General features: G+C 44.9%; 1 protein-coding gene across 1 annotated transcript in view; it reads right to left on the bottom strand.

The window, feature by feature from the left end:
• Window positions 1–15,696, bottom strand: part of CPNE8 (copine 8) — a 258,293-nt gene that overhangs the window by 200,437 nt on the left and 42,160 nt on the right. Inside the window, exons 3-4 of the mRNA XM_029910832.1 lie at window positions 9,174–9,220; window positions 137–240 (exon numbers count right to left, since the gene is read on the bottom strand). Coding sequence (XP_029766692.1) covers window positions 137–240; window positions 9,174–9,220 — 151 coding nt within the window. The remainder of the gene's footprint in view (window positions 1–136; window positions 241–9,173; window positions 9,221–15,696) is intronic.

Here is a 15,696-nt window from a genome sequence, read left to right as displayed (position 1 = left end):
ACATTCATCCAAATTAATCTACTTCACATTAAGATGTCACTTCTTCAAAAGTAAACCACTGGTTGCCTTGACAAAACATCGGTGCATTTTCACAGTGCTAATGACATTCGAATCAAAGGTCTGTTGATTAACTTACAAATCAAACCGCAGGTTCTCTCTTTCTTCAAAAAAGTAGTCCATGATGAATTTTCTTACAAAATCTGGATTTAAAGTATTGTCAATTACTTCTGTTCTTCCAAACTGTAAAAGAAAAGTAATAGCTTATGGCAAGCATAAGATCCTGTTATAAAAGTTACATATCTATATCACAGCATATAGCTCCAAGAACAAAAACATGCAAGAGACATGAGGGAGGATGCAGCAAAGGTCTCTCCTGGAACAGAGATTTTGCAAGGAGAGGATCATGTCCACATGAAAACACCAGGAAGGTAAGAAAAGACTGCCAGAAGTCCACCCATTCCAGCATAAACAGCAGCATGTGCCCATCCCCATTCTATAGACTGGAACTTCCAGACAGCTCTTCCTTCAGTCAAGACATTGAAGCTACAACAAACAACAGTTTCCCCCCAAATTTAGAAAAACTACTCCCCACCATAAACATTAGTTATATTAACTCTTCCCAATTTGAAGCACTATAGTCCCTAGAAATCAAAGAATCATAGCAGGATAGGACTGGAAGGGACCTCAAGAGGTCATATAGTTCATCTTTCCCCACCCCGCCCCACTCTCCTGGGGACTGACATGTGTTTGTTTAACCTGTTCTTAAAAATATCCAATGACAGGGATTGCACAACCTCCCTAAGTAATCTCTTCCAGTGTTTTATTATCCTTATAGTAATAAAGTTTCGCCTAATATCTAACTTAAATCACTCTTGCTGCAACTAAACAGATGACTTCTTGTCCTATCCTCAATGGACATGGGAGAAAGTGTATACTCCCCCTGTGCAGTAACTGAGTCTTCGAGATGTGTCCCTGTGGATGCACCCTGCACCTTTGGTCGTAGATTTTTCATAACAGCATCTATGCTGCCCGTATGTGCGTATTACTCAGTCTCATGGTCCGTATTGTTATATAGCACTGAGTGGGTGAACCGCCTTCAGTTCCTTCTCTACCACGAAGCTCCATAGCAGAGAACGAGAGCAAGTGGCAGAGCACCCACAGGGGGACACATTACGAAGAACGATAGTTACTGCATGGTGTAAGTAACCATTTCTTCTTCTAGTAGTGTCCCTATGGGTGCTCCACTCTAGGTGACTACCAAGCAAAGTTCCCTTTAAGGAGGAGGGGGCTTCGAGGTCAAGTCCAGTACTGAAGAAAATACAGCCGAATCATGAGTTATTGCATAATGCTCACCAAAAGGTATGTATAGGGGCCCAAGGGTCAAGGTGGATTTTTGAAGTATTCAGTTGTAGGCCCAATTTGAGAAAGAGATCTATGCCCTCACAAGTTGCATGCGAAGTTAGGTCCAGGAAGCAGCCTTTCAGAAGCCAACCATTTAGCGGAAGTGTGCTGCTACTACTGATGATCTTTGAAAAGGCCTTTGGGGCAGACCATAAGCCAAAAGGGAGCACCCTGAACTGAAAATGGGCCTGAACGACAGTAAAACATAGGAATCTTTTGTGGGATGTGTGGACTGCTATATGGAAATATGCATCAGAAAATCGTCCGTGCAAACAGCTTAGTGCCATCAAAAGGAAAGTCTTCAACTGTATTCTGGATATCCTTTGGAAATCCTGAGATCTGAATCCAGGAGGCCCTCTTCATAACTATCACCATAGAAATCAAACCAGTGGCTGCAGCAGCAGCCAGGGAGGTCTGAAGAGATCAGCTGGCCTTTGCAATAATTGCCTGGAATTGCTCTCTGTGTTCCAATGGTAGATGTTCAATAAAGGAGTTCAGCTTGGTATAATTTGTATAGTTGTACTTGGCCATTAATGCCTGGTAGTTGGTGATTCTAAATTATAAAGTTGCTGACAAATATGATTTTGTACCCAACAGGTCAAGGTGCTTATGATCTTTATCATAGGGAACTGCGTTAACATGGTGCTGCCTTCCATGTTCGTTAACCACCTCGACCAGCAAGGACTAAGGACAGGGATGAGAAAATAAAAATTCTGAGTCCTTTGAGGGGACATAATATTTTTTTGTCTGTTCTCTCGAACATGGGTAGAATTGAGGCCAGGTGTGCCAGATAATGAGGCCCTGGAAAAGGTTAACAGGAAAGGCAAGGTGAGCAGATGAAGCTATATGAAGAATGTCAAGCAGCTTCTGATGTGATTCTTTAACCTACTGAAGAAGGATCTACAAAGAATCTGCGACCATCTTGATAAGGTCCTAGAACTGTTTAAAATAGTCAGCCAGGGATGGTGGAGTGGCATGACCACTTCATCCGGGCATGGAGAAGAGATGCTGGCTAGTGGAGAGATCTCTTCATCAGCCCTAGTTTCCTGTTCCTCAAAGGTTTCTTCCTGAGGTTCTGGTCTCCTGGAGAGAGGGTGATGAAAGTTGTCTACCTCTGACAGATGATGTTCGAGGCCCTAGAGAACTGCCAATGACAGGCCACCTAGGGGTCCCAACTCCCAGCATGGCCAAGGGGGTGGCGAATATGGCATGGGTGGAGGAATCCATTAGTGTTTGTACCAGCAAGATGGTGGTTGTAGACATCTCTCATGACGGAGATCAACTTCCTCAGAGACCTATGGAAAAGAGCCTCTATAGGAATGGAGTGGAGAGCCTCAGACAGATATTTGAGAAACGAAGATAAGATCTTCATGAGAAACCTCCTTTTCCAAGTCACTGTGAAGTGGTGGAGCAGCAGAAGAAACTTGAGGTACAACCATCAGTACCTGCAAGGTGTCTGGGAATCTGGAGATCCTAGGCAGAGAACAGATCAGAACTGAGCAATGATGAGTCAGGTGTCTCGGACACAGCCAGGTCTAGGGGAAAATGAAACTCCTGCAGTACCAAGAGCAGTGTTGGCACCATATCCATGGCCTGCACCAAAGTGATAATGGCAGAGGGAGTTGACAATACTAGGAATCTCAACCACTCCAAGAGGAGACCTCCAGATGAAGCCCAATTGGGCATCTTCGATACTGAGTGAGAAGAGGTAGTGCTCTTCTTGCTGCCTTGATCCGTTGACAGTACCAAATGACCTCTCAGAGCCTGGGACTTCATAGTCTTTAGGCTTGATCATGCCCTCAGTACCTGAGGAACCAGCAGTCTCGTAAGTACCAGATTGGAGAGCAGTGGGTGCTGAAGAGGCTGGTGTCATCAGAGACAGTGACTTCCTTTTGAGGTAGATTCCCTATCTGGAGAACTTGAGGGACGGTCTTTGGGAGTATTATGAGAGAAAGCTTGGGTATTCCTGTTAGATACCCTTGAGGAGTGCGGTTTGGAGACAGTGGAGACAACAGACTTATTCAGAGACCAGCCAACAGGGGCTGGTCCCCTGGCTAGGGTCAGAGGCCAGGCACAGTGAGCTCTCCATCATGAGGAGTTGAAGTTTGAGCTTCCTGTATTTTCTGGCTCTAGATTTTAAATGCCACACAGAAGTTGCATTTTGGGGAACTATGAGATTCCCAAAGCAACAAATGCACCGGGATTGCCAGTCACTCACCAGGGATTGCCTCCTGGCATGACAGGCAATGTTTGACACCAGGAAAACCAGGCATGCCTTTCCAAAAAAAAAAAAAATCCAAGGAGGGAAAAAAAAAAAAAAAAAAAAAAAAAAAAAATCCAAACACTTTTTAGAAACTACTACAGCTAAAACTACTACTAAGAACAACTATAATTAACTATTAGAAGAGCTAAGGGGACACAGTCGAGATAAAACTCAATGCAGACATCTGCTAAGGTTCCGTCTGAGGTGAGTAGTTAAGGAACTGAGGGTAGTTTGCTTGTACAGTGCGATATAACAGCATAGAACACGAGACTGAGTAACACATGTATGTGGGCCAAATGGACACTGATATGCAAAATCTCTGATCAAAGGAGCCTGGGGTGCAAGTGCACCCAGAGTGGAGCACCTATTTTTTGACATTATTCAAAGAAGAAACTAATCACAGTCCTCTTTATAACAATCTCTATATATTTGAAAATTTATCATGACCCCCCAACCAGACTTCTTGTTTTTAGAATAAACATGCCCAGTTCTTTCAACCGTTCCTCTAAGGCAGGGGTTCTCAAAACTTCATTGCACTCCAACCCCCGTCTGACAACAAAAATTACCACGACCCCAGAAGGGGGGACCGAAGCCTGAGCCCTACCGCTGCAGGCAGGAGCGCCAAAGCCAAAGCCTGAGACCCACCGCCCTGGGGGAGCAGGGAAAGAGGGGCCGCAAAGCCAAAGCCTAAGCCTAAGCCCAAGCCCAAGGGCTTCAGCCCCAGGCAGGGGGCCTGTAACCAAGCCCTGCTACCCAGGGCTGAAGCCCTTGGGCTTCGGCATGGGTGGTGGGGCTCAGGCTTCAGCTCCGGTCCCCAGCAACTCTAAGCCAGCCCTGGTGACCCCATTAAAATGGGGTTGCAACTCACTTTGGGGTCTCGACCCACAGTTTGAGAACCGCTGCTCTAAGGTCATGTTTTTTAAACCTTTTATTTTGTTGCTCCTCTCTGGACTCTCTCCAATTTGTCCACATCTTTTTTAAAGTGTGGTGCCAAAAACAGGACACAGTACTCCAGCTGAGGCCTCACCACTGCAGAGTAGAGCAAAACAATTACATCCTTTGTCTTACGTACAACACTCCTGTAGGTACATCTCAGAATGACACGACTTTTTTGCAACAATATCACACTGTTGGTTCATGCAAATTTACAAACCACTATAATCCACAGATTATTTTTCTGCAGTACTACTGCCTAGCCAGTTATTCGCCATTTTATTTTTTTCTTCCTTTGCTTCCTAAGTATAGTACTTTGCATTTATCTTTACTGAATTTCATCCTACTGATTTCAGACCAAATTCTCTAAATTATCAAAGTCATTTTGAATTCTAATCCTGTCCTCTACAGTGCTTGTAACCCCTCTCCGCTTGGAGCCTGTGATAAATAAAGTGGGGGGATAGCTCCCTTTGATGGACACCCAGCCAACCAGTTGGCTGTAAAATCCCTCTTGGTAGATGTTCTTTACTCGCTTTACCTGTAAAGGGTTAAAAAGTCTCCCAGGTAAAGGGGGGGGGAAGTGGGCACCTGACCAAAAGAGCCAATGGGAAGGCTAGAACTTTTTAAAATGAGGAAAGAAACTTTCCCTTTGCCTGTTATTCTCTGGGCTGGAGGGACAGAGCAGCCATGCTATAAGCAGCTTAAGCCAGGTATGATTATAAATCATCAGCTCATACCTAGAACTACTTATATGAACTCCAAATGTGTAGGCAGATCAGAATGTTTAGCTAGACGCGATCAGGTTTATTTCTGTTTATATTTTTAGGGCTTGTGGCTCTCCTCTGTGCTAACCCCTAATGCTTTTGTTTGCTGGTAAGCTTTTCTTTAAGCTGAACCCCCAAGAAAGCTATTTTGGGTGCTTGATTTTTGTAATTGTTTCTTTTAAGATGCAGCAAAAAGCTTAAGTTCCAGATGTATTTTTTCCTTTTTTGTTTTAATAAAATTTACCTTTAATAACAGGATTGGATTTTTGGTGTCCTAAGAGGTTTGTGCATGTTGTTTGATTAGCTGATAGCCACAGCTAATTTCCTTTGTTTTCTTTCTCAGCTCTTCCCCCCGGGGGGGGAGGGAAGAGGGTGAAAGGACTTGAGGGTACCCCACAGGGAGGAATTCCCAAGTGCTCCTTCCTGGGTTCAAAGAGGTTTTTTTGCATTTGGGTGGTGGAGGCGTTTACCAAACCAAGGTCAGAGAAAAGCTGTAACCTTGGGAGTGTAATACAAGCCTGGAGTGGCAAGTATTAATTTTTAAAATCCTTGCGGCCCCCATTTCTGCACTCGGAGTGACAGAGTGGGGATTCAGTCTTGACAGAGCCATCCACAAATTTTATAAGCATACACTTATGGCATGATTTCTTCTTGACAAATCCACATTGGCTCTTACTTATCACCTTATCTTCTAGGTTTGAATAAAATGATTTAATAGTTTGTTCCAGTATCTTTCCAGGTATCGAAGTTAGACTGAATGGTCTGTAATTCCCTGGGTGCTCATTTTTCCCCTTTTTGAACATAGGTAATATGTTTGCACTTCTCCAGTTTTCTGGGACCTCACCGATCCTCCAAGACTTCACAAAAATAATAGCTAATGGTTCAGAGATCGTTTGGCTAGTTCCTTAAGTATTCTGCAGTGAAGTTCACCAGGTCCCACCATCATGAAGATATCTGATTTATCTAAACATTCTTTAACCTATTATTTCACTATTCTGCCCAGAGATCCCCTCCCTCTTGTGGTTAATATTGTGTTAAGCATCTGGTCACATTTAACCTTTTTAATGAAGCCTGAAGCAAAAAAGGCATTAACGTACCTCAGCCTTTGCTGTGTCATTCATTATTTGCTTCCTTCCCTGTTAAGTAATAGACCTAACTTTACTTTACCTCTTTTTTACTTCTATTGCACTTACAAAACATCTTGTTATTGCCTTTTACGTCCTTTGCTAGGTGTAACTCATTTTGTGCCAAAGCCTTTTGATTTCATCCCTAAACGCTTGTGCTATTCTTTTATATTCATCCTTATCAATCTGTTCTTTGTCTAGGATTCCTTTTAATGGTCATGTTATTAAAGAGCTCCTGATACAGCCATATGGGTCTCTTGTTATTTTTAATCTTTCCTTAGCATCACGATAGTTTGCTCTTGTGTAATACAGTCTCTTTTAGAATCTGCCATCTCTCCTGAATGTAGAATACCAAGCAAAAAGTTACATAAAATGCCCATTTCACTGGTAACTTCATCCACTTTCAGACATGGAGGCCCTGCCATTAGAAATATATGGCTCCATCATTATCCACTTATCTCTTGCCCCTATGTTCTTTTGATGCGTCCATTAAAAATGAAAAGACTCATTGCTTTCACCTTTCTGTACAATGGGGCTTTGACTCCCTCCCCATAAGAGGAGCCTGATCCTCCTTTTAGCTGCAAAAATATTAGGTTTACAGCAAATTGTATTTGGTTTGGATGAGAAGCTTTTGATTCAGTTTCCAGTTCACAATGTTAAGGATATAAAACACAGGTTACAGAACTCATGCTTTTATTTTGTTTCATGTGTTTGCTTTTCTTTAAATACATTATTTTTCAAGATTTGGTAAAAAAAAAAAAATCTGAAACTAACAAGGTAGGGGGGAGAGTGGGAGCATCCACAGGGACATCACTTGAAGAAAAGGGTAAGTTTCTCTGGATGGGTGGCTGGAGGTAAGGTGAGGAAGGTACTGGAATAAGAGAAAGGGATACATAGAGGTAGTGAAACTTGGTGTCTAGGAATAGTTGAAGTTACAGACATAGGACAGGGGGATGGAGGGAGAAATGGTGCTAATTATTGTATTAGTCAGCACTGTAAACCAGTAACGAGGCAGCAAAGGCCCGAAGGGTCTCAGAGGCTTCAAAGCAGAGTACAGCACGGCTCTGAAAAGCCAGTGGCTCAGCCTCCCACTGACCCTTCATGGTGACAGGCCCATAACTAGCATAAGGAAACTAAGCCAATTGAAACAGGGGGAGCCTCTTGGTTCACAGCCTTTGACAACACAAATGGTTACTACTATTAATGGGAACTGATCCAAACATTTATATTTTATTTAACAAACTAGCAGAGAAGAATGAAACAAGCAATTCTTTTAAAAAAGAGGCTTCAACAAAGTGGTACACCAGCTTTTCACGACAGAGATTCTCTTCCAATGATAACAAGGAGTCCAGTGGCACCTTAAAGACTAAGGTGCCACCGAACTCCTTTTTGTTTTTGTGGGTACAGACTAACACGGCTACCCCCTGATACTTGACATCTTCCAATGATGTTTGAAAGGACCTAATGATTGCAGCATTAGTGGTTCTTCAGTTATAGGCTCAAAACAGCTTAGAGAATTCCTATCTGGTCACTAGAGCATGGATCCAAGATTCGTTTTCTGTAATAGCCTGTAGCTTTAAATATTATAATTTTGAGATTCAGAATGAATCATTTAAAAACACATTTCTAAATCTATAGGATAAGATATTTCCCCTTATTGCTGTTAATGAATTTAGTGATGAAAGGTACAGAATTATCAGTTCTGCAAAAGGAAGTCCTCTAATTGGAGAGCAGATACAACACGAGCAACACCGTTGTTTTCCCTCACTGTTATATCAACATATCTCTGCTTTGACTAGGAGGTTAAGACAGGAATCCAATTTCTACATCCACTGAATGCCTAGCCTCTTTGCTAAGAGTGCCAACAAGTGTACTGTACTACACGTAAGTGATGTTGACATCTCTCCCCTAGAAAATGAACTGAGACCACTAACTTATTTAGAGCAGGGCAATGAACAGTTGTAAAGTAGTAACGTATTTCAGTCATTACCACCTGAGATGATTCCAACTTTGATACAACAATGAAATGTTCTTCTTCGCATTTAGAATCTGGAGGCACCCAGGCACCATACTTAAGAACTCTAACATATGACTACTGTAAAGTACCAGTAGGCCAAATCTGAAAAGTAAAACCATTAATAACGGAGACAAAAATTGTTAGTGATCTATTCTCCTCCTCCCTCCAACTTCCTCCTCCTCCCCTTTAGGGTGACCAGATGTCCCGATTTTATAGGAACAGTCCTGATATTTGGAGCTCTCTCTTATATAGGCTCCTATTACCCCTCACCCCCGTCCCAATTTTTCACACTTGCTATCTGGTCAGCCTACTCCCCTTCCCAAATGGCCTTTGCAAACCTGGCTGGCCTGCTCCATATTTTTTAAAAATAAAGTTGGTTTTACTTATGGTGGAGGGAAGTATGGGACACACACCTTTCTTCTTAAATGGATTTAACCATTTTTAAATGTAATACAGGATATATAAATACAAGAGTTCAAAATAAAGTGACCCTAATTTTTTGGCATTTTTTCCTGTACATTTGAGGGTTTGACTTCTTTCGCATAGCAATCAACCAACTAATCATGATTTTTCTCTTTTTTTTTTTTTTTTTGCCATGACACACGAACAACCACACTTAATTAAAAAATTAAAAACAAAAATATACATAGATATTAAAAAAAACACCTTACCTCTCTCCATTCTTTGCTTCCAATACCTTGTGTATACAAAACACATACTGTGAAAAGAAGAAATGCTCAGTCATTTTCATAATTTCTTTTAACATTCTTACATTAAATGAATCTGTTTTAGGAAGTCTTACATTGCTGTTGAAATTACTAGCTAGGACAATCAAATATCAAATGCTTGCACTCAGTTCCTAATACTCCTATGCTGATAGGAGACAATATGGACAATGAGGCTGGAAATAGGATGGCCTTAAAGTGGGCTGTGATACTTACTGCTTGACCTTTAGCAAGTCACTTGACAATCCTTAGATGTAAAATTGGATAAAAGCAAGATTTCATTAAAATCAGACTGAAGTATTGGTCTGACTATCCTAGTTAATCTAAATCATAAGTACTCTAAAATACACTGTCTTCAGGAGACGAGAATTAAAAGAGAAACAAATAGGGACCCATATAGGAAAGAGAGAGAGAAAATAGGGTGGGAGAGAAAAAACTACTAGGGCCTTTTTTCCTTAGATCTGCTCCAAATATACAAAAGAAAGATATAATATGTTGTATATCGATACACTTTTTAACTAAAATTCCCACAAACAAAATCTTTGTTTAAAACCAGTTAACGTTGCCCAAGTTATCCACCCAAAACAAGCCTTAAAAAAGGAAACACCATAATAAAGTACATTTATGAGCTGTCACTAAATGCCCACACAGAATATTTCCACTTTTAGCAACAGACTTCACGCCGCTGCCTCCTCCCCAAAAAAGAACTCCCTTTGCTTCCAACAGATATAATGTTTTTGGGTTTTTTGTTTGTCTGTTTTTTGGGGGTTTTTTTATATCTTACTCTCCAGCTCCATCTCAGGAGCTGAGAGCAGGAAAACTCAGAACTGGAGGTACAAGAATCAGGAGTTCTCTGCACTTCTGTAATATAGTTAATAGCAATAGTTATCCAATACCTGTATAAACTTAATTAGGGCAATCAACTCATTTACATCAAACAGCCATTACAGATTATCTTTTGTTCACTACATGTCAATCTTGCACTACGTGTAAGCCAGCAACCTAAAATAGTACCAGTCCCCCTTCTGAATAACGCTGATCTAGATCTGACAAATTGTTTTCTGACAGATTATTCTCCTGCTCCTATACATTTTTAATCTCTAATTTTAAAAAAAACCACTTTGGGTTGCAGTCTTTAGCGACAAAGGGTAAGGGCCCAATTCCAGTCCCATTGGAGTTAAAGGGAATCACCCTACTGACTTCAGTGGAAACAGGGTCAAACCCTAAATTGGATTTTCTTTCTCCTCTAAAAGATACTTTGCTCCATACCAAATTTGCACTGGTCTGTAGTTAACAGAATGAAGGTAAAACCAAGTCCCAGGAACACAGAAGATAGCCTGCCAGTGCAGGATCAATATGGGTGGGTTAAAGTGGAGAGTTGGGAATAATTTATACCCAATGGGGGAAAAACAATAAAACCAAAATTAAATAATACCAAGACAAGATCATCATATTCTATGGAGGATGAAGTTGATATTAAGGAAGTACGGGGGGGGGGGGGGGGGTCTATAATTAGGGGGGGAATTTTTGATTTATTTTTTTTTAATTAAATTGGAACCATCAAGTTGTGTACTATGATTTTTATTATACTAACCATCTTCCTCTATCCTCCTTCCATCCTATTCTTGTACTCAGTCTTTAGGTCTTGTCTTAATTTAGACTGTAAACTCTTCATGGCAAGGAATGTGTCAATTTGTGTATGTTTATAATAGTGCCCAAAACAATGGTGCCCCAGAGCTAATAAATAAATAATAATAAATGAAATAATGAGAGGTTACTTACCAATAAACTATTGTTTGTGTGTTGCCTCTATGTATTCACAATTGTGAGATATGACACCTTTAGAGTCAAGCAAAGGAAAGGCCTTGAAAAGCCACCTCCAGTACAGTTACCTGAGAGATTTCACGCAAAGGTGTCATCCCCTTACTCTATATAAAGAGAAGTGTGTATACACAGACCCAGCCTCAGTTCCTTCTCCCTAACTGCCAGTCCTAATGTTCTACAGAAGGTTGGCAGGTATTGGGACTACACCCAAGCAACTTTTGAAGAACAACAGCTATTGGTAAGTAAAAAACAGTTACTTACCTCTCGTAACTGTTGTTCTTCGAGATGTCTTGCTCATGTCCATTCCAATAGGGGTGTGTGTGTGTGTGCGCACCACGTGCACGATCGCCGGAAAGCTTTTCCCCTAGCGATACCCATCGGGTCGGCTGTGGAGACCCCTAGAGTGACGCCTTCATGGCGGTGCATATATGTCCCTGCCGACCCGCCGCCTGCTCAGTTCCTTCTTGCCGGAATACTCCAACAGTGGGGAGATGGTGGGATGTGGAATGGACATGAGCAACACATCTTGATGAACAACAGTTACTTACCTCTCGTAACTGTTTTTTCTTCTTCGAGTGATTGCTCGTGTGCATTCCAATAGGTGACTTCCAAGCAGTTACCCCGGGAGAGGGGTCGGAGTTCACATAATCGCCAAGTGTAGGACTGCCCTACCAAACCCAGCATCATCCCTCGCCTGCTAGATGATGGCGTAGTGGGAAGTGAAGGTGTGAACTGAAGACCAGGTTGCCGCCTTGCAGATGTCCTGGATAGGGACCTGCGCCAGGAAAACTGCGGACACCGCCTGTGCTATGGTAGAGTGCACTGTAATCGGAGGGGCTGGAACTTTGGCCAGGTTATAGCAAGTCCTGATGCAGGACATGATCCATGACGAGATGCACTGGGATGAGATCGGGAGCCCCCTCATTCTTTCTGCGATAGCAATAAAGAGCTGCGGTGACTTACAAAATGACTTTGTGCGTTCAATGTAAAATGATAAGGCACATCTAACGTCCAAGGAATGGAACATGTGCTCCCTTTAGTGGCATGGGGTTTAGGAAAGAACACAGGTAAGAATATATCCTGGTTCACGTGAAACTGGGAGACAACCTTAGGCAGGAACTCAGGGTGGGAGCGTAGCTGCTCCTTGTCTTTATAAAATACCATATAAGGCAGTTCGGAGGTCAGTGCCCTGAGTTCGGCTATCTTTCTAGCGGAAATCATAGCCACCAGAAAAGCCACCTTCCAGGAAAGGTAGGAGAGAGGGCAGGTAGTCATTGGGCTCAAAGGGGGGCTAGGTTGAGGTCCCAAGGGGGAACGGGCCGACGTAGTTGGAGGACAAAGTCTGTCCAGGCCCTTAAGAAACCTGCCCACTATGGGGTTTCCAAACACTGACCCACCCGCCGTTCCCGGGTGAAAGGCCAAAATGGCCGCAAGGTGTACCCTCAGGGATATTCCTAACCCTTGGTGCTTGAGATATAAAAGATAGTCCAAAGTAAGGGGAATTGGGGCCGATTTTGGCTCAGTTCCCCTTTGTCGAGACCAAATGGAGAAACGCTTCCACTTAGCCAGGTAAGTGGCTCACATGGAGGGTTTCCTACTTCCTAACAGGACCTCCCTCACTGAGTGCAAGCACTGAAGCTCAAGAGAGTTCAGCCATGGATTTTCCACGCCATGAGGTGGAGGGACTCCAGGTTGGGGTGCTATAGACGGCCGTGGCCCTGCGTGAATAGGGTCGGAGAGAGAAGGAGCGCTACTGGTCTGTCCACTGAGAGGTTCAGTAACATGGTGAACCAGTGCTGGCGAGGCCACGCTGGCACTATAAGGATCAAGGAAGCCCTGTCCTGATGAATCTTGAGGAGCATTCTGTGTATGAGGGGGAATGGAGGGAACATGTACAGCAGGTGACCCATCCATGATAAGTGAAAGGCATCCGCGGTGGAGCCTGGGCTGCGGTTCAGGAAGGAGCAGAATCTCTGGCACTTCCTGTTGCTCCGCGTCGCGAACAGGTCCATGTGGATAGAGCCCCACCTCTGGAAAAATCGACTGAGCGATGTCCAGTCTGAGGGACCACTCGAGTCCATGGAACGAGCGACTGAGGCAATCTGCCAGCTCGTTCTGCGCCCCCAGAAGGTGCGACGCCTGCAGGTGTATGGAGTGGGTGATACAGAAATCCCACAGCACGAGGGCTTCCCGACAGAGGGGAGAGGAGCGAGCACCCCCGTTTGTTTATACAGAACATGGCTGCAGTATTGTCCGTGAGCACTGATACGCACATGCCCTAAAGATGGGCCTGAAATGCCTGGCATGCCAGGCAAACCGCCCTCAACTCCCTCATGTTGATGTGCAGCAATAGCTCTGCATGGGACCAGAAGCCCTGGGTTCTGGTATTGCCCAGATGCACTCCCCAACCGAGCGCTGAGGCGTCCGTGACCAGGGAAAGCTTGGGATGGGGTTTTGCAAAGGGTACTCCCGCACAAACCAGCTGTGGTTGCAGCCACCAGTGGAGAGAGTGGAGAACGCGAGGCAAGAGGCTCACTATTGAGTCCAATGGGTCCCTGCGCTATCTGTGCACCTGAGCTAACTATGCCTGGAGGTGCCGCAGGCGCAGCCTGGCATGCTGTACCACGTATGTACAGGCCGCCATGTGCCCCAATAGTCTCATACAATTTCTCGCTGTGGCTGTGGGGAAGCAGAGAAGGGTCTGGATAATGTCCGTGAGCGCTTTGAAACGCAGTTCCGGAAGGAACACCCTCGTGGAGTCCAAGAGAGCGCCGATGAACTCTATCTTTTGTGTGCGGGTCAGTGTGGACTTGGGCTCATTCAATATAAGACCCAGCCTGTGAAACGTCGCCCGAGCCAGGGATACGTGCTCTGCTACCTGTGCTTGGGACTCGGCCTTGATGAGCCAGTCATCCAAATATGGGAATACCTGTACCTGGTGCCTGTGGAGGAAGGCCACCACTACCGCCATACACTTGGTGAACACCTGGGGGGCCGTTGACAGGCCAAATGGGGGTAACCTGAACTGGTAATGCCAGCCACTGACCACGAATCTGAGAAAGCATCTGTGGGCTGGGATAACAGCAATGTGAAAGTACACATCCTTCAAGTCGAGGGCGGCGTACCAGTCTCCCGGATCCAGAGAAGGAATGATGGCGGCCAGAGAAACCAAGCAAAACTTCACCTTTTTTATGAATGTGTTACGGTCTCGTAGGTCCAGGATAGGCCGAAGCCCGCCCTTAGCCTTGGGGATGAGGAAATAGCGGTAGTATATCCCCTTGCCCCTGAATTCCTGAGGAACCTCCTCTATTGCCTCTAAAGCTAGGAACAATTTCACCTCTTGTAAAAAGGAGTTGCTCATGAGAGGGGTCCCTGAAGAGGGGCAGGGAAGGGGGGTGGAAGGGAACAGAATTGGATAGAATATCCCGCCCTCACCGTGCTGAGGACCCAGTGGTCTGACGTGATCTGAGACCAAGCACGGTAGAAGAGGGAGAGTCGATTCACAAAGGGGGGGGGGGGGGGAAAAGGATACAAGATGGCGACTGGTGGGCTGTCCTCGGGTGCATCTTCAAAAGTTGGGCTTGGGGCCGGAGGGCTGTTGGGTTGAACCCTGGCCTTGGCCCTAGGAGGATTGCGGTGGGTGCCTTCTATTATTTCTGCTCCTCCTCCTAGGGGGAGGCCCCGGACAGAAGTGGGATGGAGGCTGAGGTCTAAAGGGCTTTCTTTGAGGCGCTGGGGTGTGTAGCCCCAGAGACTTAAGAGTCACCCGGGAGTCCTTCAGACTGTGCAGGCGCGTGTCCATATTTTGGGCGAACAGGCACTCACAGTCAAAAGGGGAGGTCCTGTATAGTGTTCTGGACCTCCGGCGGGATACCCGAAACCTCATTGCTATTGCGGAGGCCATGGTTCGAGCCATAGAGTCCACTGCGTCCAGGGTTGCCTGAAGGGCAGTCCGAGATACTACTCTACCCTCAAGGAGCGCACCAAACTCCTTGCTTGAGTCAGCTGGGATTAACTCCTGGAACTTAGCCAACAAGCTCCAGGAATTAAAAGCAGCTAAGTACTGCCTGCTGATTCGCTACCCGAAGCTGGAGCCCACCAGTAGAATAGACTTTACGGCCCAAGAGATTCAGTTTCTTGGCGTCACATGACTTAGGTGCAGGGCCTGGTTGTCTTTGTCGCTCCTTGTGGTTTGCTGCATCAACCACCAAAGTCCCCAGTTGGGGGTGGGTAAAAAGGTGCTCATAGCCCTTTTGCGCACAATGTAGCATCTCTTGATCCCTTTAACCATTGGTGGTATAGAGGCCGGGGTTTGCCAGAGCACCTTCGTGGTGTTCTGAATTGTCCTTATGAGGGGCAAGGCCACTCTAGAAGGACCCTCGGGAGTGAGGATGTCCACCATCGGATCTGAATCCTCCATAACCTCCTCTGCCTGGAGTTAACTGCCACCCTCCTAAGCAGGTCCTGGTGGCCTTTGGTGTCCATTGGTGGTAGAGTGATGGATCTGCCCGCCACCGCCTCGTCCGGTGAGGAGGACGAGGTTCCCGGGACGGGGTCTTCCTGCCCCTCGGGTTCTCTAGAGGTCGGGCCAAGTACCTCAGAGCTGCCCACGACCGGAGGATCAGGTGCAACCGACGTCAGTGGA

The sequence above is a fragment of the Terrapene carolina genome, unplaced genomic scaffold (genome assembly GCF_002925995.2).
Source record: "Terrapene carolina triunguis isolate 2854851 unplaced genomic scaffold, T_m_triunguis-2.0 Scaffold68, whole genome shotgun sequence".
Lineage (NCBI taxonomy): Eukaryota > Metazoa > Chordata > Testudines > Emydidae > Terrapene > Terrapene triunguis.
The sequence above is the reverse complement of the archived record's forward strand: the minus strand, read 5'-3'. Positions and strand labels throughout refer to the sequence as shown.